Raw genomic sequence first — 21,364 nt, forward strand, 5'->3', positions numbered from 1 at the left:
TATATATATATATATATATATATATATATACTTATAAAAGCACAAATATTGTAACAAGGTTTCTCAGTAGCAGCACTTTCGACATTTTGGGCTAGATAATTATTTGTTGTCCAGTGCTGTCCTGTGCATTGTAATTATTTAACAGCATCACTGGCCTCTACCCAGTAGATGCCAGTTACTCTCTTTCCTGACCCTAGTTGTGACAATTAAAATGTCTCCAGGGAGGGGGACTAGATGAAATAGGTGAAGGGGATCAGAGGTACAAAGTTCCAGCTGTAAAATAAACGTCATAGGGGATGTAATGTACACATAGAGAATGTAGTCAATAATATTGTAACAACTTTGTTTGGTAAGAGGATGGTATCTGGTCTTATTACAGTGATCATGTCAAAATGTATAAAAATACGAATCAGCATGCTGTACACCTGAAAGTAATATAATATTGTATGTTAATTATAACTCAATAGAAAACAATGTTTCCATACATTGCTAAATGTCCCCTGAGGGCAACCCCCTTTCTTGCCAGCTATAACTTCTGATATAAGAGGAGACGTTAGGTAGAGAGATAAATAGATAGATGGGCGGTGGGGAGCGAATGCTGGTATATTGTTATATTGTGATGAAGACCCTTATCTGTAACAGGCTTTATTTGTGTGTAAGTCAATATTCAACAACATATTGATTATGTCAGTAGGTTTAGGGGTCAGCCTAAAGAATATCTCTTATATTCTGTGTGAGCTTGTATTGATATTATTGTTATTTCTTACTGAGCACTAGCTGTGCTAAGAGTCTCCCATTAGAACTCAATTATACAGTAAATTATAGCATTTCTGCTTTTCTATTCAGAGGAAGTCTACTTATTCCTATTCAAAGACTGTTTTCAAAGCATTGAACTACAATTTGTTTCCTTTGCATTTCTGGGATTCTGGCAGAGTAAGAGACTGAGAAACCTATAGCTTTCACCCCATTTTATAGATTGCATACAGGAGAAACAGAGCATGGCAACTGAATAAATAACATACTCATTAATTTTACAATTTGGGTATTATAAGACTCACCCAGCAGCAGGAAGGTGGGCATTCTGGAAAGATTTCTGGGGAGGATTTTGACATCTTCGATACTAAGTTTGACTGGTTTAGACACAAATAAGCTTATAGGCTTTTGAAAATCTAAGTTGCTGAAGCAAAGCCTTGCCTGATTGCTGACTTACATCTGTGTCTTTTGTAATTTGCAACCCGCCATTAAAATTAGTGCCACCATTATTCAAGTTTCCCAGGAATTTCCTACAAAAAGAATTACTGGTCCAAAAAAAGAAAGAAAAAAAAAGATATTGTACCATCTGTATGTTGATAAACTCTAAAACTTGTCCATCTCTAATCTGAGATACAGACAATTCATGTACCATAAATGCCCAAATCCATAGAGACAGGTTGTATGAGGTTCTTACCCCTAAGGCAGTGGTGTGTTTAATTCCTTCATGGGCCAGAGCCTCCCATTGAAGAGATGAGAGTGGTCATTCAAAGCGCAATGGTATTTAGTGAATTGACAGTTACCTACTGATTGGTGTTCATTTTGGCCGTGTTGCTATTTGCTAATAGAGTGTGTTTTTCTTAAAATGTTACTAAGAATGTAAAATAAGTGTAAATTGTAGTTTTGTTCTCCCTCATCCTTTCACATTTTTAAAAAATTGTGGCACTAAAATGTATACCGTGAGAGCTACCCTCTTACCAATCTCTTCCAGTTGCTCAGTGCAGTATTGTTAACTATAAGCACAAAGTTGTATCTCTAGAACTTGATCGTCTTGCAGGCCTGAAGCTTTATACACATTGAACAGCATTCCCCCTTTACCCCCACCACCCATCCCTTTGGATTTTACCTACAAAACTCAGGGAGCCAAGAGGGAGGCAAATAATCCCCAAATCTCCAACCTGCTTGGCATCACTTCTGACTGCAGTTGTGCTCTTATCCTGGGTGATTTATAGATCCAGGTTCATGTTTATTTAGCCATTAAGGCCCTGTGCTAAGCTCTTTAATCATTATCTCATTTAATCCTCATCTCATTTAATCCTCTCAAGAGCATTGTGAGTTAGAGATAATTATTATCTGTTTTTTTCATAGGTGAGATAACTGATTGGAAAAACTGGGTAATATCCTCACGTTTACACATAAAGTAGCAGACTGAAGATTTGAACTCAAGACACCTTCCCCCAGAGCCTATGGCATTAATAACTCTGTTCAACCCGAAATGAAAGACCCCCTTCTCCTCTTCCAGCACGTGCATACACCCAGTGCAGATCTTGTGTCAGGACAAGCTAGAAAAAGAATCAAAGCAAACTGAAGCAAAAGCAAAAGAAAACAAAACAAAAAATCTCCAGTGGGAACCCTTCCCTGTTTATATTAGCAAAATCACATAAATGCAGAATTCACAGGTGTCTTAACAGGTATTGCCATAAATTTTATATGTATATCCCTGCAATTAAAGATTCAAAGGCAAGGGTTGTAAATTTCTTTGGGTCTGTAAGATCAAACTGTCATAACTATGCCAAGAGTCACATTCCTACTTCATAAATTCAGTCCACAGACAGATTGAATGTGAGTAAAATTTGTTTTGTAACAATCTCATTTTAAACGTTTTAAGGAGAGGTGTATACTTTCCATGTCGGCATAGTTCTTTTTTTTTTTTTTTTTTGGCGGTACGCGGGCCTCTCACTGCTGTGGCCTCTCCCATTGCGGAGCACAGGCTCCAGATGCACAGGCTCAGCAGCCATGGCTCACGGGCACAGCTGCTCTGCGGCATGCGAGATCCTCTCGGATCAGGGCTCGAACCCGTGTCCCCTACATCGGCAGGCGGACTCTCAACCACTGTGCCACCAGGGAAGCCCCTCGGCATAGTTCTTACCACTCCTTGTTTTGCTTTATCTGCTTTGCTCACTTAGTTTACCTGCTTTGCCCTCTTAGGCATTTACCTTTGAAATTCCTTCTTCCCAGTAACAATCTTGGTGGACATGGGATGATTTTCTTTGTATATGTAGTTATAGAAGTAGTTACGTAGATTCATACACAATATACATATTTTACCCTGAGGCTTAACTTCTGCTGAGGCTTTGCTTTCTGATTCTATTTATGTTAATATTATGGTTCCCTCTTTTTCTTTTTCTTTTTTTTTTTTAGCGCTAACATTCTATTTCTCCTTTGGTTTCCTATTCATTAATTCTTCATGTCCTCTTGGCCAAAGGTGGATATGAGTTAGAGGAGGAAAGGGGCTTTCTTGAAACTGCTTTTGGTGTGTGGATTTCTTAGCGTTGCTTAAAAAAGAATAAAGAGCTGCTTCTCTGACATTCCCTTGTCCCTTGGTAAAGCACAAAGTGCTAAGATTTCAAGGTCCAGAAAAGCATTAGTGTTAGTTTGTGTGTGGCAGGAGGTGGTGGCATTTGAGTCCATCAGAGGAGGTAATAGGCAAGTTGCTTTCCTCCTCTGAGCCTCAGTTTCTTTACCTGTAAAATGCAAGTAATGATATGTCACATAATTTGTTTCAGGTTTCGATAAAATACCCTGTTAAGTGCCCAGCACAGGTTAGGATCCAAAACATGTAGGTTTCTATGTCCCTCCTTCCATTCTTCTCAGACACTAGGATTGAATACAGACACTGCCAGTGATATCAAAGTATATAAAAGTATATTTTTTAACATCTTTATTGAGGTATAATTGCTTTACATCGTTGTGTTAGTTGCTGCTGTATAACAAAGTAAATCAGCTATATGTACCCATATATCCCCATATCCCCTCCCTCTTGCGTCTCCCTCCAACCCTCCCTATCCCACCCCTCTAGGTGGTCACAAAGCACCGAGCTGATCTCCCTGTGCTATGCGGCTGCTTCCCACTAGCTATCTACCTTACGTTTGGTAGTGTATATATGTCCATGCCTCTCTCTCGCTTTGTCACAGCTTACCCTTCCCCCTTCCGATATCCTCAAGTCCATTCTGTAGTAGGTCTGTGTCTTTATTCCTGTCTTACCCCTCGGGTCCTCATGACATTTTTTTTTGTTAAATTCCATATACATGTGTTAGCATACGGTATTTGTCTTTTACGTCTGCGTCTTTATTCCTGTCCTTCCCCTAGGTTCTTCAGAATCTTTTTTTTTTTTTAGATTCCATATATCTGTGTTAGCACATGGTATTTGTTTTTCTCTTTCTGACTTACTTCACTCTGTACAACAGACTCTAGGTCCATCCACCTCACTACAAATAACTCAGTTTCGTTTCTTTTTATGGCTGAGTAATATTCCATTGTATATATGTGCCATACCTTCTTTATCCGTTCATCTGTGGATGGACACTTAGGTTGCTTCCATGTCCTGGCTACTGTAAATAGTGCTGCAGTGAACATTGTGGTACACGACTCTTTGAATTATGGTTTTCTCAGGGTATATGCAAAAAAAAGATTTCTGATGAGAATGTCAGAGAAAGGTTGCAATAAAAATGTCCTCTTGCCAACAAAAGCACCCTAAAACCAACACACAATCTCAATAGACCTTAAATATAAGTGTATTTCTGTACGTGTGCATGCATATACGTGCCCCCGTGATATATGTATAAGCGTATGTGTGCGCACACATATGCCTCATTTGTGTGTGGCTCAGTGTGTTGTGTAAGCAAGTGTGTAGTGTGTGTGCAGGGAGAAACGGCTGGACGAAGAGAGTACATTGCACTAGATATTTGATGGTAACCCTTATTCAGTATATTGTAACTCATGGTATATAAAATAAAGTTCATTTATGATGTTGGTCTTACCTTCTAATTAAAATCATACGCATGAAGCTTCTTTATACCTGCATAAAATAAGCAGTTTAATTTCTCTGCACCAGGGGAGAAATGATTTCATTGCCTGTTATGTAGCTCATCGGTACGTGCCAGGAAGCAAGAGAAGGTGGTTATGATAGCTTCATTCTTTCCCTGTATATTTGTCCTTGCAGACTCTGCAAGGAGCATGGGTGCATCCTCTTAGATTTTTTCAAGGGCAGCAGGGGTGCTTTTACCAGTAGTCCCTACCCTTCGCAGTGCCAAGGGAGGAGAAAGTTATTGTCTATGAGTAACCCATCTAAGAGCTTTTCCCCTAGATTATTCACACATGAATGGAAAAAAAGAAAAAAACTATACTGCATCCATTTCTCAGAAATTTGCTGATAACTAGTAATAACTTATTTCGATGAAGCCAAAGCAAGTATTTGAGAAAAAGAAAGTAGACTTGTCTTGGAAGCTATAAAGGAATAAAAGAGGAAAATCACTATGAATCTCAGCAGTTAAAGGCATTGAATTTGTTTAAAGCTTACCTCATAATATTAATATATACTATGGGTAAATTTTTAAAATCCTAGTATTCAATAGTTTTATAAGGTATGGACATTTTTTTTTACTTTACTTGGTACTTTGGACCCCATGGTGCAGACTGTGTGTAGCAGTAGCCCTAATAACTGGTGGCAGTACAGCCCAAGAAAGGACAAATTATAAGAGGAAATAAACTCATTCAGTCACTGGGCAAACATTGGAAATTCAAAGAAGTTGGGTGGAGCTGGGTGATAAAGGTCAAAAGGGCTTTGTTGCTGATGGAACCAAACACATACACAAGGGGCAGATCATACCAGGCTATTTTAAGAATTTTAGAATATAGGAAGATCAAAGATAAGCCCCTGAATGGTTTTAGATTATTCTGGCCACAGTGTGCAAAGTGAATTGGAGGGGATACTGGTTGAAGCTGTGAGAATGACTAGGGGTGTCTTACAGGAATCCAATACAGAGATGGTCACATTTTGGACTAAGGCAATCACGATGGGCAGGGAGAGAATGGATCTGATTTTAGAGTTAATGAGTAGGTAACATACGCAGAGCTTAGAGACTAATTAATTATAGGAGGTGAATGGAAAAACAGAGTTAGCGATGGTGTTGCGCATTCGGCTTCTCATGGGATGGGTGGTTGGTGGAAGCACTCACTGAACCAGGAAGCCCTCGGGGGGAAGAGGGCTTGGATGAGGTACATCCTGGGGCATGCTGAGTGTGAGGTGTTGTGAGACATCCAAATAGAAGAAGGCACCAGGCAGCTGAGTTTTCAAGTCTGAAAGTCAGAGGAGACCTCAGATTGACATTTAATTTACGAGTTGTCTCCAGAAAGGTGGTAATGAGAAAAATAAATAAAAGTGAGGGTGGAAGTGGTCACCGAGGAACAGTGTGTCGAGCGAAAAGAGAAGAAAGTCAAAACTGAGGGTTGAGGAATAGCCATATTATAAGGGTAATCAGAGAAAGTTGAGTATTCAAAAGAGGTAGAAAGGAGAACCAGAGAAGTATGGTGTTACAGAAGCCCTGGAAGAAAATGCTTCCAGAGGGATGGAATTGTCACTGCTAAGTGTTTAACTAAGGGACAGCTAGGTCTGAGTATCTCAGTGTTTATTGGATTTAAATACTAGAAAATCACTCACACCTTTAGTGAGACCAATGCCACTGAGGTCCTGTGAGTAGAAGTCAAATTGCACTGACTGGAGGGGCTTTTAAATCCTGAGAGGTCGATAGTAACCATAGCTATCACTTGTCAAAAATATGTACTATGCCAAGCATTCAACGCCAGTTCTTGGATTGTCAGATCCAGTTCTTGTTGAGGAAACCAAGGCCTCCAGAGGTGAAGTAGCTTTGCAAGGTGACAGTATGACACAGAAGTGTTGATACTTGAATGTGCTCTTTCAGGTGCCAAAGCCTTTTCACTACACCACTCTGTCCATTTGGCTTGGGGAGGACAAACTTTCCTGAGCATCAGTATTTGTCCCAAAGGCCTTTGGGGATATGTGCTTTGGAAAACATCTAGAGCAAAAGGGTCATGAAACCACTTAAATCAATTACATCACTAAAACAGTTTAGAAAGAACAAAACAGTGGGATCTCTTTCATGACTAAGAGCAGTAAGAGCAGTAGCGTGATGAAGAGTGACGTGGAGAATTGACTGAGGGAAGATGAGGAAGCAGAGGTGTGATGCTCCTGAGGTCAGGGGACAGAGGACCACGGGAATAAACTTCCGGTACTTAAAAGTACAAGTACATACATCAAAAATGAAGGTATTTAAAAGAAGAGCCTCGGGCTTCCCTGGTGGCGCAGTGGTTGAGAGTCCGCCTGCCGATGCAGGGGACACGGGTTCGTGCCCCGGTCTGGGAAGATCCCACATGCCGCGGAGCGGCTGGGCCCGTGAGCCATGGCCGCTGAGCCTGCGCGTCCGGAGCCTGTGCTCCGCAACGGGAGAGGCCACAACAGTGAGAGGCCCGCGTACCGCAAAAAACATAAATAAATAAAAAGAAAAGAAAAGAAGGACCTCAAAAAAATGAATCCTCGTTTGTATGCAGACCTAACCTTGAACAGTATTTTAGCTCAATTCAGCAATGAGGAACTAAATTGGGTTAGAAAAATATCAATATTTCATCTAGAGGCCCAGATGCCCCTTTCTGTGCTGTGCTGTACAAATACAGATGACCTTATATTTATGCTTTACTTTCTTCTATTTATTCTCTCCTACTAACTCTGTCTGTATTTTCTCCTCTCCCCTTAGATCATGCTTCTTAGTGATCCTGAGATGGAGAGCAGTATACTGATCAGCTCCGATGAAGGGGCCACCTATCAGAAATACCGGCTCACCTTCTATATCCAGAGTCTGCTCTTCCACCCCAAGCAAGAGGACTGGGTGCTGGCCTACAGTCTGGATCAAAAGGTGAACAGATACCGCTTTCATTCATGTCCTGTCACTCAGGTACCACCCGGTGAAAAGCACTTGCTTAGTCAATCCAAACGCTGGAGGGGATTCAGTGATATTGTATCCTTCCAGCCACGCTGGTTGTGTCTGCAGCTGATTAACTTTCCTTTCTAGTCTTTCATAACAAAATATGCAGGCGGATATATTTCATTTATTGACAATGTTATTTGTCATTTCACAGGCTTGAGATAGTTTTCTCTATGATTTTACTCATTTGACCTTTAAAACAACCTTGTGCTGTAAGTAGGAAATGTATATCCATAATAATTTTATGGAACTATGGTAAACAAAGGTGCGGAAAAGCTAAGGTGCTTGTTCAAACACAGCTACTAGCTGGAGGAGCCAGGGCTTGGATGCTGTTGTCAGACTCCAAGTCCAGGAATATCCCATCACACCTGCTGCTTTGAATTGGAATATAACCATTGTTCTCAGGGAGGGAAGCCTCAAACATGTCCATTTCATTATTATTATTATTATTTTTTTTTTTTTTTGCGGTACGCGGGCCTCTCACTGTTGTGGCCTCTCCCATTGCGGAGCACAGGCCCCGGATGCGCAGGCCCAGAGGCCACGGCTCACGGGCCCTGCCGCTCCACGGCATGTGGGATCTTCCCGGACCGGGGCACGAACCCGTGTTCCCTGCATCGGCAGGCGGACTCTCAACCACTGTGCCACCAGGGAAGCCCCATTTCATTATTTTCTAAAAGTACATCCAAGATAGAGTAGCCCAGTGAGTCCTTCCCTTTGAGCTTCAGATCCATACATCCAGCTGTGTACTTGACCTTGTCTCCTGTGTATCTCAAAAGCTTCTCAATTCAACATATTCCAAAGATGAACTCTTGACCTTCCCCCAGCATAGTTGGTTCTCTTCCAGTATTCCCTAATTGTACTCATTTAGTTGCAAACCTAGGAGGTATCCTTAATATTTCCTGTAGTATGTGTTCATACTATCACCTGAACAATATATTTCCCAAATGTAGATCTTTTCATGCCTTTGCTTAAACTCCTTCAGCATTTTCTCATTACTCGCAGAAAAAAAGACCAAAGTCCTCCGTAGTAGGCTCTATTAGCACCTACTTGGTCTGGTCCCTCCTTCTCTCTCCTGACTCACTGTTAGCACTTCCCTTTCAATGGCCATCTTTCAGTCCCCTCCCCGCCCCAGCTGTCCCCCTTGCTCCCTTTCCTGGGCCTGGGATCTTCTTCCCTAAAGTACACCTCCTAACTGTCGGATCTCAGATGTAGCATCACTTCTGCAGGACGTCTTCCCTAAACTCCCTGATAAAGTTAAATCCCCCTTGGTGTTCTTTCTCGTAAGGCTATGCACCCTTCCCTTCAAGGGTACCTGTCACGGTTGAGATTTTCCATTGACTGATGTGAATTTGGCATCATCTGCATTTCTCACTAGATTGCAAGCTCTAGGAAGGCAGGACGGTGTCTGGTTTCACTCACAGTTGTAGCACCAGACCCTAGGACAGTGCCTGCTATTTACTGATCATCAGTATTTGTTAGGCAAATGAATTAGTGGATGAATGCATTGGTGCTATGGTAATGAGCCCTTTATAGGTGACCAACTTATACCTAAGAGACTTAATTCTTCTTTGTATTTCCTGCTTTCTCCAGAACCTTAGTACAGTGTTTGATGCCAAACTATTGTGTAACAATGTTTCAATCAGTGAAAGGAAATGGATAATTATGAACACGATATTACATAGAGATATCTACAGAATAACCTTGGTTGAAATAGCTTCTTCTCTCTGTTCTCTCTTAAGTCCTGAAACAGTTGCTCTTCAGTATATATTTGAATATATAATTTGTAAATGAGTGTGTGTGCATGTGCGTGTGTGTGTGCGTGTGTGTGTGAGATGTCAGCACCTTTAAACAATAATTTCAACATAACCTTTATATCTCTCATTAATAGAGCCTCATGGTAGGCGCCAGGTGCTAAATGCAATTCCCTAAGGACACCCACATGACATTTGCAGAGCAAAAGCCATTGCAAATACATTTCTTTCATGACATCAGGTGGATATTGTATGAAAGACTTAGCCAAATGTCAGATAGTCTGTGAGTTTAGATGCTTAGTAGGAATTCTGAAGATGCATTGAAAAAAAAATCATTTGGATGTTAAATGGTATGGTAATTTATTTAGATGAAACTCAGAACCCTTAACCCATGTTTTTACTTATGCAGAGACAATCTAGGTTAGAGGCAACAGACGTCTCATGCCAAGAGGTTAATAAACCAAATGCAATGTGCCTGTGTGTCTATAGAAGGACTCTTCTTTTTCTCCAACTCCACAGCACTGAGAACATCTACGGCATTGCTTGTGATGTACCCTTGTGGATATAAAGCATTCAAGATACTTTCCTACTCGGTGGTTGCTTTTTCACTTGGTAAGGATATTTGGAAATGTGGCAGTGGGAGCTGCTGGATTTTTCTAATCACACTGCACGTTTCTGGATGTATTCTTCCTTAAGTTCTCTTTCTTGTCGGCATCTTTTGTGTGAAGTGGCTGAGTGTTCTTCAGGTCCATAAAGTTTCTAACCAGCGCCCTGCCACTCTTTTAAATAAATGGTGTGAGGAGGTCGCTGATGCCCCTGGCAACATTTGTAGAGATGCCATAAAACATCATCCAGGCATCCAGTTTACAGCAGAGTTTTTCTTTATTTCAGGGTAATTTACTGGTTTAGAGTCAAAGAGAGGGGTGCCATGGAGCAGCAGGTGAAGATGCAAGGGTGGTTGAGATTGATATACCAATGTCTTACTTCAGACTGCTGCCTTCTCTGATGTGCATGTATTGAGGTGCTGGTTTCTTCTAGAGAAAATGAAAAGTGCTAGTATTAAGGTAACTGCAGCATCAAAGGGAGATATTTGTGGCGACGAGTGAATCAATGTTTCCATTATTGTGCCTTTGATGAAATGCACTAGCCATTTCTTTAGAATTGGTAAGGCTATCTCTTTAGTTGTATGTATTACAAAAGACCTAATTGAATGATATTTTAAAAGGACAATATCCAATTGCTCTACTTTCCAAATTGCTACCCCAAAGCTGTAGGAGACTTGCTAGGAGTTCTTACTCGGTAAGGGCACTGCTGGAGAATTAAGGAAATACCTTCTGGATAGAACAAAATTGTGTCTAGAAGTTGAGAGCTGCACATGACGTTGTGTTCCTTGAGATGCTGTATGGCAGGTTGTGAATCACCTGGGAAACATGGCTAGCTTGTACTGGTCAGGGCCTGGTGGGGGGTGAAAGTGATCCAAGCCTTCCAACTTCCAAAGCTATGAAGGCGTATGGAGGTGGGGGCAAATGCACCTTGCACTTGACCCTGTTGAAGGATCATGCCTCTCCAATTCTGCTGTGTCTCGATCTAGCCAAGTCCTTTCTGTGTCCTGCTCAGTGTGACTTGAGCCTTTGACCAAGTCCTTCTATTCTGGCCATCCTGTGAGTCCTGCCACAGGACTATGGCAGCTCCCCTCTGCCTTACAGATTCTCCTGCCATCTTGCATTTTAATATTCACTGACTCAGTTCTTAGTAAAAACAAGAGATTCTTTCTTGGGTACAAGAAGCTTGGAGATGTTTTATTAAAAATCTTTGAGATTAAAAAAAATAGCAGAAATAATAGGTTATGGTTGACCAGTTGGACATAATAAAAGTTACTCCTCTCCTCTCCTCTCTGAACCAAAGCTCTAGAACATCTTAGGAGAGCTGTATATTTACCCATTATTTAAGAAGCAGGATTCTGTTTTGCTCCCATCAGGCTACTTCCTTGCTGGTGACCGAAACAGCTCACATTGTGACGTTTTGGATTAGCTGGATGGTTCAGTAATCTTATTGTAACTGAGAGCTTTTGAAAGATTTTGAGACAGGTTTTGAAGACATTGCAGTCCTCTTAAGAGATAGGTGCTGTTCTCATAGCTATAGAAAGCTGGGTGTTTAAACATCCCTCATTTTGACAAAAGACTCAGTATAGTTTTTTTTTTTTAAATGGGCAAATGCTCATGTATTTACAGATGCATACGTCCTGGACAGGGGGCCTTCCACGGAGACGGAGAGTTGAAAATAGCTGTTTTTCTGCCTGAGAGGTGGGATCGCAGAGCTCTCTATTATCATTTATCTTCTTGACAAAATGAAACTTTAACAAATCTAGCTGCTTTAGTCATCAGAGATGAGGATCTCAATGGGATTTCAGACTTATTATTTTTCATATGCTTCTGGGCTAGACTGGTCTAGAATTGCCCATAATTTCAACGTAAAAACCACTTTCTGAAACACTAGCACACATAATGAAGGGTTGCTGTTATGGTCGTAGGGAGGGAGGTGGGTATGCAACTATGGGGCTTTTCTGGTTGTTGTTTTTGTTTTTGTTTTATGTCTGGCTACCTGCCAAGTTCAATAGTAGCTAACAGAGTGACAAGCTGGTTAGGAAACTGATGCAATTTTAGTCGGGTCACTGGCAAAATAGGGTCTGCAGCAGAGGAGATGACAGTGGTTCCAGGTAGGTTTTCCTGATTGGACCCTACCTGGTGCTGCCACACACGAGCAGGACACTGGTGAATTAGGGTGTATCTGGTGTGTGGAGGGCCTGAAAATTCAAAGGGAAGTTTAACCTTGTACTTCTAGAATGCTGGATACAAATGAAGCTGTTCCTTTCATTTATATTCTCATGTAAACCCTCAGATTAGAAATGTAATTGCACTCAGAGCCTCCAGGATTAGCAGGTGATGGTAACGTTCCTCAGCAGCCATTGACAGGAGCAGGTTTCGTGGCTCCCCACCTGGTGGGGACAAAGCTGATGGGGATTGACTAGGGATGCTCATGGTTTTGAAGCTTATTTTCCATGGAATAAGAGTAGAACTGAAGGGTGCCTTTTTTCTTTTTTAAGAAAAACATTGCATTTTCATTAGGTCCTTTTCTGTGCCTGTAAAATCATATGTGCATAATTTAAGAGAAAGAAAAATCCATAGACCTACTCACCTAGGGGGAGCCCACGCTGATCTTACAGGTGTCTCATCAATACAATAGAAGTGTGTTATCTCCATCACCATAGAAACACCAGTTTCCATGAGGCCACTCTCCTGAAGGTGAAAACAAAAACAGTGGGCCAAGCAAGAATGGCCCTATTTTGTATCAAAAAGGTGGCACAGCCACTGTGTTATTCAGATGTTAGAATTAACCTATTTGAGCTGAGTTCTGAATGACCAAACTGGTTTAACGTACAACATTAGCTCGCAGTCAGTGGTGGTGGTGCAGTAAGAATCTCCAGGCTTTGCAACATTGCTTGCGAGAAAGCTAGCTCAAAGGAACAGCCTTCAGCAAAATATGGATCTGGTGGCCTTTGTCCTCCTAAGCCTGCTTTTTCTATATCGTGTCCCAGACTTCAGTTCTCTGCCGCTACCTCCTATGTGTTCCTTTTGGTAACCTGCCACAGTTCTGTCAGGGAAAAGAACATTTGCTAAAATAATTAATGGAAGATGCAGCGTATATATGTATTAAGAAGGGTACGCAGGTATCTCTTCCCAACAACACTTTTCCCAAAGCAGTTATGCTCTCAGGGTAGAAATTCAGGCGTGGCAATACTTTGGTGAAAGAGGTGACTACAGCTACAGGTGGGCAAGGGGTCACGCAATGCAGCCTCCTCTGGCTGAACGCAACCATTTTCTCTGTGTTCCTCCACCCCTTCCTATATGGAGTGACCTTGTCTTTACCCATGCACTGGTCGTTAGTGCTCACACTGCTGCCCAGGGTCCCTAACTCTGATCCCTTTGCCTAATTCTGACCCTAGGTTTCCAGTTTTCCAGTTGGAACTAGGAGTTCTTCTGCTTATTGCTTCCTTTGCAGGCCTCTCTGGACTTACGACCCAGTCGACCTGACCTTGCCACACCTTCTATCCTCCCTCCATTCTTTGCCTCCACCTTGACCACTCCCCCTGGTGTGATAGCACCTGGCCTTTTAAAGTCAGGTCAGTCTTTAAACATTTTAAGTCAAAGTGTTCTATACATACAGAAAAGTGCACATACCACGAGCTCAGTAAATTTTCATAAACTGAATACACCTATGGAACCAGCACCCCGATCAAGATACACAGCATGACCCGAATCCCAGAATCCCCCTTGTGTACTTTTTCAGTCATTACCTTCCACCCGCAGTGGGACTGCTATCAGTTGGGTCATTTTTAATTTCATGCAGATGATTTATGGCTGGCTAAACTGGTGGAGAAATAGACACAAGGTGAATTCTTTGGAAGAAAGGTTGGAAGATATCAAGTGAGGTAAATGACAGAGAAGGAGACTTCTAAAAATATTCACATTAGAGAATTAGTCTAAGCCAAAGGCAAGAATTCATTAATGTTCAGTAAGTCTAACTAATCCAGAGAATTCATAAGGAAGCTTTCAAAAGATGCTCATTTAAAATTAATTTAATAGGTTGTATTTTAAAATATGTGCTCCTTTCTGTGCCATAAGAAAAATACCCAATGTTGGCAAAGTTACGGTGAAACTCGTTATTACGAAACTGTATTGATGGTCTGCAATGGGTTTTCCTTCCTGGTGAACCTCTTGGCCACATGTATCAGAAGACGTGCACATATTCACAAATTTGATCCCGTGATTCAGTGACTTCACTTCTGAGACTGCACCAACAGCATAATACCAAAAAGATTTAAGCCTAATAATGGTTATCAAAGTCACTCGTAATGGGAAAATCTGGACAGAAATTTACTAAATGCCCAATATGAAGGGACTTTACTTATTTATTTATTTTTTGCGGTACGCGGGCCTCTCACTGTTGTGGCCTCTCCCATTGTGGAGCACAGGCTCCGGACGCTCAGGCCCAGTGGCCATGGCTCACGGGCCCAGCCGCTCCACGGCATGTGGGATCTTCCCGGACCGGGGCACGAACCTGTGTCCCCCGCATCGTCAGGCGGACTCTCAACCACTGTGCCACCAGGGGAGCCCCAAGGGACTTTAAATCAGGATATATACATTGGCCAGAATATTATTCAGCCATTAAAATGGTGGTCATGATGACCATGTAGCAACATGGATACATATTAATATCTATTTAATACATGTATATCTCATATTGCATATATTATATGTATATATAAATGCATACATGATTCATATTAAATAAGCAAGTGCTCTTTGAATACAAGTATGTAACAAATAAAATAAGATGAAGGAAGGAGGGAAGCAAAGAGGGAAGGAAGGAGAAAAATTTTTAAATGGTAGGAAATATTCCCAAACATTACCTGAGTTATCTTAAGATGATGGAATTATGTTTGTTTTTTAATAACATTTGTTTTTTAAATTTTGTACTATTTCATTATAGATTAATTTTATGATTAAAGAATTCTGAAAAGTAATCTACCTTGAACAGCTTATTGAACATAGCTTATGTTCAGTTATAAGGCAGTGATCTTAAAAAACGTTTTAGGTGCGAATAAGGCCAATTTAGGTAAAATCATCTCAAGTCACTATTAAACTACATTTTCAAGAGGCAATGTGGTGTAGAGGAAAATTTCCCTAACTAGGAATATAACAAGTCTGACGTTTCTCTTTTCTTTAGCTTTGCTTTTCACTGTGGTCCCTTGTGAACTGTGAAACTCTAGGAACTATTTTTTTCTCCTAACAGAAAGTATTCTTGTTGGATATAACCTCAATCGTTACTATTTACAACTCAGTGATAGATAGAGGTTTTATTATTTAGAAGAACCCACTAGAGATGGATGTTAAGGAAGCGCTTTATTCTGGTGATTTTTCAGATGAAATTTGTGGCTATATCCTAAAATTGAATTAGCGTTTGGTTATTTGATTTGACAGCTGTAATGGAAACAAATACTCTGGGGCCAAGAGGTGCAGACACACGCAATGAATTGGAGTTTGCGCCTAGTGACTCTTACACTCCCCATGTTTCGTTACTCGGTGTTGAACATATAGGCGCTTCTCAGAAATGGAGATATATGTCATTAAGTATCTCCTGTCTGTGGGCACTGATGGGTGCTTTCATATACATGGTTACATTGAATCTGCGTCGGAATCTGCAAAGTGGGTGTTATTATTTCCAAGTTACAGGTGAGCATATGATTCTTGAAGGCAATATCCACCTGGTCAAGGTCACCCAGAAAGTGAGGGGCCTGGCCTGCTCCTCTAAGCCTGGCTGAGACCCCCCCACTATGACCACCACACCTCGCTCTGGCTAGTAGATGGACAGACTTTCCACCGCCTCAGGGCAGAATCCCATAGAGGCCACTTTACATTGACCCTTAACCCCAGAGAACACAGTACTCGTGAGACGACAAAATCAGCTGGACAGAGGCCAGACCTTCAGATGAATCTAGTTTCTTCTAGCACGTCCCCAGCCGATGGCACTTGCCGAGTTGGAACCTTGAGTGGGAAAGCCATCACATTGTTTCCTGATGATAGGTCATAGGACTAGGTAATTCTGCCTGTGGAAGAAAATAAACAACAAAGCAGTTGTTGTTTTTTTCGGGTTTCATCCAGTTTTGCACACTTTTCCCATCCATTTGTTCCAGTGTTTGGGTTAACATGTAGATTAAACAAGTCTTTGCCATTCAAATAGGTAATACTATAATCTGGGTTTTTTAAGGAAGTTTATGGAGACATCTTTTAACATGGTAATGAAGATAGAAGTTGAAATCCTTTCACTTCATTTACAAACCATGAATATGTATTATGCTTTAAATGAAAAGAAGGGCTAAAACAGATATAGTGTTTGTTCAGTTTGCTAAAGAGAAGACAATTTGTCAAGATTTTTTTCCCCCAAAACTCAAGCAGTGTGCAAATGCAAGAAAATCAGACCCCCATGTTAATTCCGTGGCATGATGAATACTTTTATAATCCTAATTAGTACCAGCCATTTAGTCTAGCAATTTCCCCCAATCTAGCCAATTTGAAATTAAAATAGATGCCTTGATTACAAAACTCATTAGCAAAGAAGCACCCTTCTCACTAACCAGTTCATTTAAAATGCACAAACTGAATGAAGTGTGGAACACTTGTGTTGTCAATTGGCATAAGTGAAGTGAGTCTTAATTGGAAGCATTGTGTGGTATTTGTATCGCTGCATGTTTCACTGCAGTGTAATATATCATTCATTAAATGTAACAAAAGCAACTTTTAAATGGTTTAATTAAGGGAAGTTGGTGTGCTTGGTAATTTTTATAAAGTCGAATGTCACAATTGTTTGCATTTGGAGTACCGATAGGTATGAAAGTCAGGAAGATGAAGTCTGACTCTGCATTTATCACTCCAATTATGTGGAGAATGGCAGGTTTAATGTGAGAGGAGAAGATTAAATTATAGAGCATTGATTTCTTACTGAAAAGGACCCACATAAGTATTGTCCTTGTGCATTTGGACATGGAAACTCCAGAAATGCCTGATTTATGGCTGAGAATGAAGGGGAAGGCCTGAGGACTTGGAGCGAAATGAAAGGAGAAAATAACAGTTGGGGATTTTATTTTTGTAATTTCTTTTTTAATTTTCTTTTTTTAATCAAGGGAGGAAGTAGTAGGTGGAGGGAAACTCTGTCCAGTCTTATTTTTGTCTACTCAAAAGAGCAGTAGAGATCTGCAGCACCGCAGATTGCTCTTCTGTCTAAGCCGAATGTGGTGGGAGTGGGAGAGGAGGGGGAAACTAACTTTGGACCAGGGAAATACTGGAAACGGGATGCTACGGAAGTCCTGAACGGGGGGCCGGAAAACAAGGAGTTCGGGGCTGGTTTTTCAGTGGAAGAGACTGTAGAATGGGTTGCAGTAGTGACCGGTTTATAGGCATAAAGTGTAAGACAAGCACAGAAGTCGCTTTCTGTCGGTGCTTATTCTCTGTGCAGTCCAGATGTCAGCTGTTACCTCATATTTATGGACTGTTTCAGCCCCACATCAATGAGGATGCAAAACTCAGCCATGTCACTGATTTCCATGAGAAATCTAATTTTAGCAGACACGGAGGATGTCCTGCCCATATCCATTTGGCATTCCCATTGTAATAGAAATGCTCCCACTGACATCTGATTGCAAGATTTGCATTTCTTTGCTGACGGGCTTTCTCCAAAGTTTCTAGGGCAGGGGGTCCCCAACCTTTTTGGAACCAGGGACAGGTTTCATGGAAGACAGTTTTCCACGGGGGGTAGGGTGGGATGGGGAGGATGGTTCAGGCCATAACGTGAGCGACGGGGAGCAATGGGGAGCAGCCCATGAAGCTTCACTCGATCGATCGCCTGCCGCTCACCACGTGCCGTGCGACCCGGGGTGGGGGGTGGGGGGTCGGGGGCCGTTTGGGACCCCTGCTCTAGAGGCTACTTTACCCATTTCTATAGAAGTACCAGGGAATTAGCATGTGGGAGCAGCCCTCAGCCAATGACCAACAAAATTTGATGTAGCGACACCGTGGTTTCCTCGCTTCTCATGTGGAACAATTCCCAAGAGTTTTACACTTTTTTTCCAGAATTTCCCAATGGGATTAAACTCTAGTTGCCCAGAGAGTTAGCTGGCTTTATAACATACTGTATATTAACTGCTCTCCATTGGCTGTAATTTCTCTACTGCTATACTATCTCCCAAATAAACTACTTAGTTCTTGTCTCAGTGTCTGCTCCTAGGGGAACTCTAACCAACTATGACAAGCATTTTACGACTGGTGGTGGTAGCGGAAGATTTCTGAGGTCAAGGACGGGGGCCACAGTATATAAATTTTCACCTCCTTTGACATTTCTGTGTTCCTAAGTTCCTCCTGGACTGTGCCACCCTCTAGTTTTCCTCACTGTTACAATCTGAATAAATGCTCCCTCCCCCAAAGATGTCCACCTCTGAATCCTCAGACCTGTGAATACTCTTCCCTAAAGGGCAAGAGGGGCTTGGCAGATGTGCTGAAGGTAAGGATCTTGAGATGCGAAGCGTGTCCTGCATTACCAGGTGTGCCCAGTGTAATCACAAGGGCTCTTATAAGAGGGAGGCAGAAGAGTTTAAAAAGGAGATGTGACAATAGAAGCAGATGTTGGCATGATGTTCTTTGCAGATGGGGCCACGGGGCAAGGAATGCAGGAAGCCTCTAGAAGCTGGAAGAGGCAAGGAAATGGGTTCTCCTCCAAAGCCTCCAGAAGGAAGAAAGCCCTGTCGTTACCCAGTCCAAGCTCGCTTTGATCGCCGCACAATAAATCAGAGATGAGGTGTTGAGGCAAGGAAGAGGACTTTATTCGGAAAGCCGGCAGGCCGAGAAGATGGGAGACTAATGTCTCTAAATAACCATCTTATCAGGGTTTGGATGCCAGTTTCTTTTATAGCACAGAGAGGGGGAGGAGATGAGGAAGTAAAGTAAAAAGGCCATAAGTTTTGCAAATGTCCCCTGGAACGGCCAGCCTCAGGGAGGGGATGTGTTAATTTCTTCTTTCTTGCAGCCATCCACAGGTGAACAGGGTCCGGATGTTTCCCTGAGCAAAGGCACTTTGGTTTAACATTCAGGCAGAGAGGCAGGGTTCCCCAAGGCAGGCCATTATGTAGAGACAGTATCCTTTTAGTGAACAAAAGCAACGGGAAGCAAAGATTAAAGTAAAAGAAACAGATCCAACATCTAGTCAGATTTGGCTTTTCCCCGTTACACTGTTGACACCTTGATTTTAACCCCAGGAGACTCTTTTGAACTTCTGACTTCCAAAACTATAAAATAATAAACTCCTGTTGCCTTAAGCCACTAAGTTTGTGGTAATTTGTTACAGCAGCGAGAGGAAACTAACACACTCACTGACCTTCCCCTGGCTTCAGTGGGCCTTCTGTCCCACAGCAGACAAAATCCTCTACTTATCTGCACCTACTTCTTGGAAGCCCAGGCATCCACAGATCCAAATACAGGCCATCTAGGTCATACTTATGACTCCTCTTTACATTGATCCATGCAGTCGTGAAAGAAGAAGAGTTCCCCCAAAGAGGAATTATGGTGGAAATAAACACAAACCTGTTCCCCGTCTTGTCACATATTGTATTAGTTTGCTAGGTCTGCTGTAAGACTGGGTGGCTTAAACAGCAGAAATGTAAGGTCTCACACACAGTTTTGGAAGCTTGAAGTCTGAGATCAAGGTGTCAGCAGGGTTGGTCTCTTCTGAGGCTTCTTTCCTTGGCTTCTAGATGGCTGTTCTCTTTGTACTTCACAGAGTCTTCCCTCTGTGTGTTTCTGTGTCCTAATTTCCTCTCCTTATATGTAGGATATTGCTTTAGGGCCCACCCTAATAACCTCATTTTAACTTAACTCTTTAAAACCTTATCTCCATATATAGTCACATTCTGAAGCACTGGGGATTAGCATTCCACATATGGATTTGGAGGGGATACAGTTTAGCCCGTAACATAAATGCATGTCCAGGTTGCTAAGTGATGAAAGTCTTACTGCCCTTTGGGTCTGTAATGCCCTGTGTAAGGAGAGGGTAAGAGTCTCCTCTGTGTAGCATGACTGCTTCTGAGGCAAGTGGAATGGAACCAGCCTCCAGGAAGGATGTGCTATGAAGCTGGGTGGGGGGTTAAGGAAGTGAGGGTGAGGCTTATCCCTGGGATGGAAACCTCATGAGAGTCCCTGAGACTGGTCAGGAAGGTCTCAAGGGCTTTGACCCTGGGTTAAGTTAGGGAATCATGGAGGGCACAAGAGAAAAGATGGAGAACACTGGGGAACAGTTTGAAAGAAATCTCTGCTAGAAACTTATTTTTGAGAATCATGGCTGTTTGCCTGTGTAAGCTAGATTTGGTGTGTTTGATTTTGTTTCTGGTGCTTGATTTTTGTTCTCTCTTTGCATTTGAAAATGTCAGTAGGTCTCACAGAAAGAGGTTTGAATGACCTGAAGGTGTTATACATCTTCTTACAGTTCGTCATTGGCTTCCCCATAGCTTGGAAGATAAAGTCAGCTCAGCACACAGACCATCGTAGTTTGGATGCTGTCTTACTTTCTAGCCCTTTTCCCAAGCCCTTTGTTCACTCATGCAACAGGGAAATGTATCCTCTTGGTTCAGCCCAGAATACCTTGACATAGACACTTCCCTCTGGGAGTCCTTTTCTCCTTCTTTATCTAGTTATCTCTTTATCTTTTACAACTCAGTGCAAATCTGACTTTCTAGAGAAAGCTTTCTCGACTTTCAAGAAAAATCTAGAAAAAAGCTATTTTCACATCAGCGTACTGGAAAACTTTTTATTTTATGGTTTTATATTTTTTAAGTACATGAGGGGTAGAGAGACCAAAATGTATCTCAGTGTTTAGGACATCCAAAGATCTTAAATTGTCCCTGGGCAAGAGATAAGGAAGACCTGAATTAAGATAATAATTTTGGAGTTGAAAAGAAAGGGGAAAAAATTATGGAGGGATTTGAAAATAGAAGCAGACTTGGTGACTGCATAGAAGTCACAGGAAGGAGGGGAGCCTGATAATCCCGACGTGGTGGCAAAAGCCAAAAGGACACCATTGATCCCATAGTCTGATTGCCTGCAAAAATATCTAAGGCCGTGAGCTGTGCCCATGGCACATTTCTTTCCTGACACAGGAGGTGTTTGTTTCTCAAGCACACTGAACGGGAGAGGGGAGGCCCTA

General features: G+C 41.9%; 1 protein-coding gene across 1 annotated transcript in view; it reads left to right on the plus strand.

The window, feature by feature from the left end:
• Window positions 1–21,364, plus strand: part of SORCS3 (sortilin related VPS10 domain containing receptor 3) — a 590,148-nt gene that overhangs the window by 306,503 nt on the left and 262,281 nt on the right. Inside the window, exon 4 of the mRNA XM_024734978.1 lies at window positions 7,581–7,739. Coding sequence (XP_024590746.1) covers window positions 7,581–7,739 — 159 coding nt within the window. The remainder of the gene's footprint in view (window positions 1–7,580; window positions 7,740–21,364) is intronic.

This window comes from Neophocaena asiaeorientalis, unplaced genomic scaffold (assembly GCF_003031525.2).
Source record: "Neophocaena asiaeorientalis asiaeorientalis breed wild unplaced genomic scaffold, Neophocaena_asiaeorientalis_V1.1 scaffold240, whole genome shotgun sequence".
Classification (NCBI taxonomy): Eukaryota; Metazoa; Chordata; class Mammalia; order Artiodactyla; family Phocoenidae; genus Neophocaena; species Neophocaena asiaeorientalis.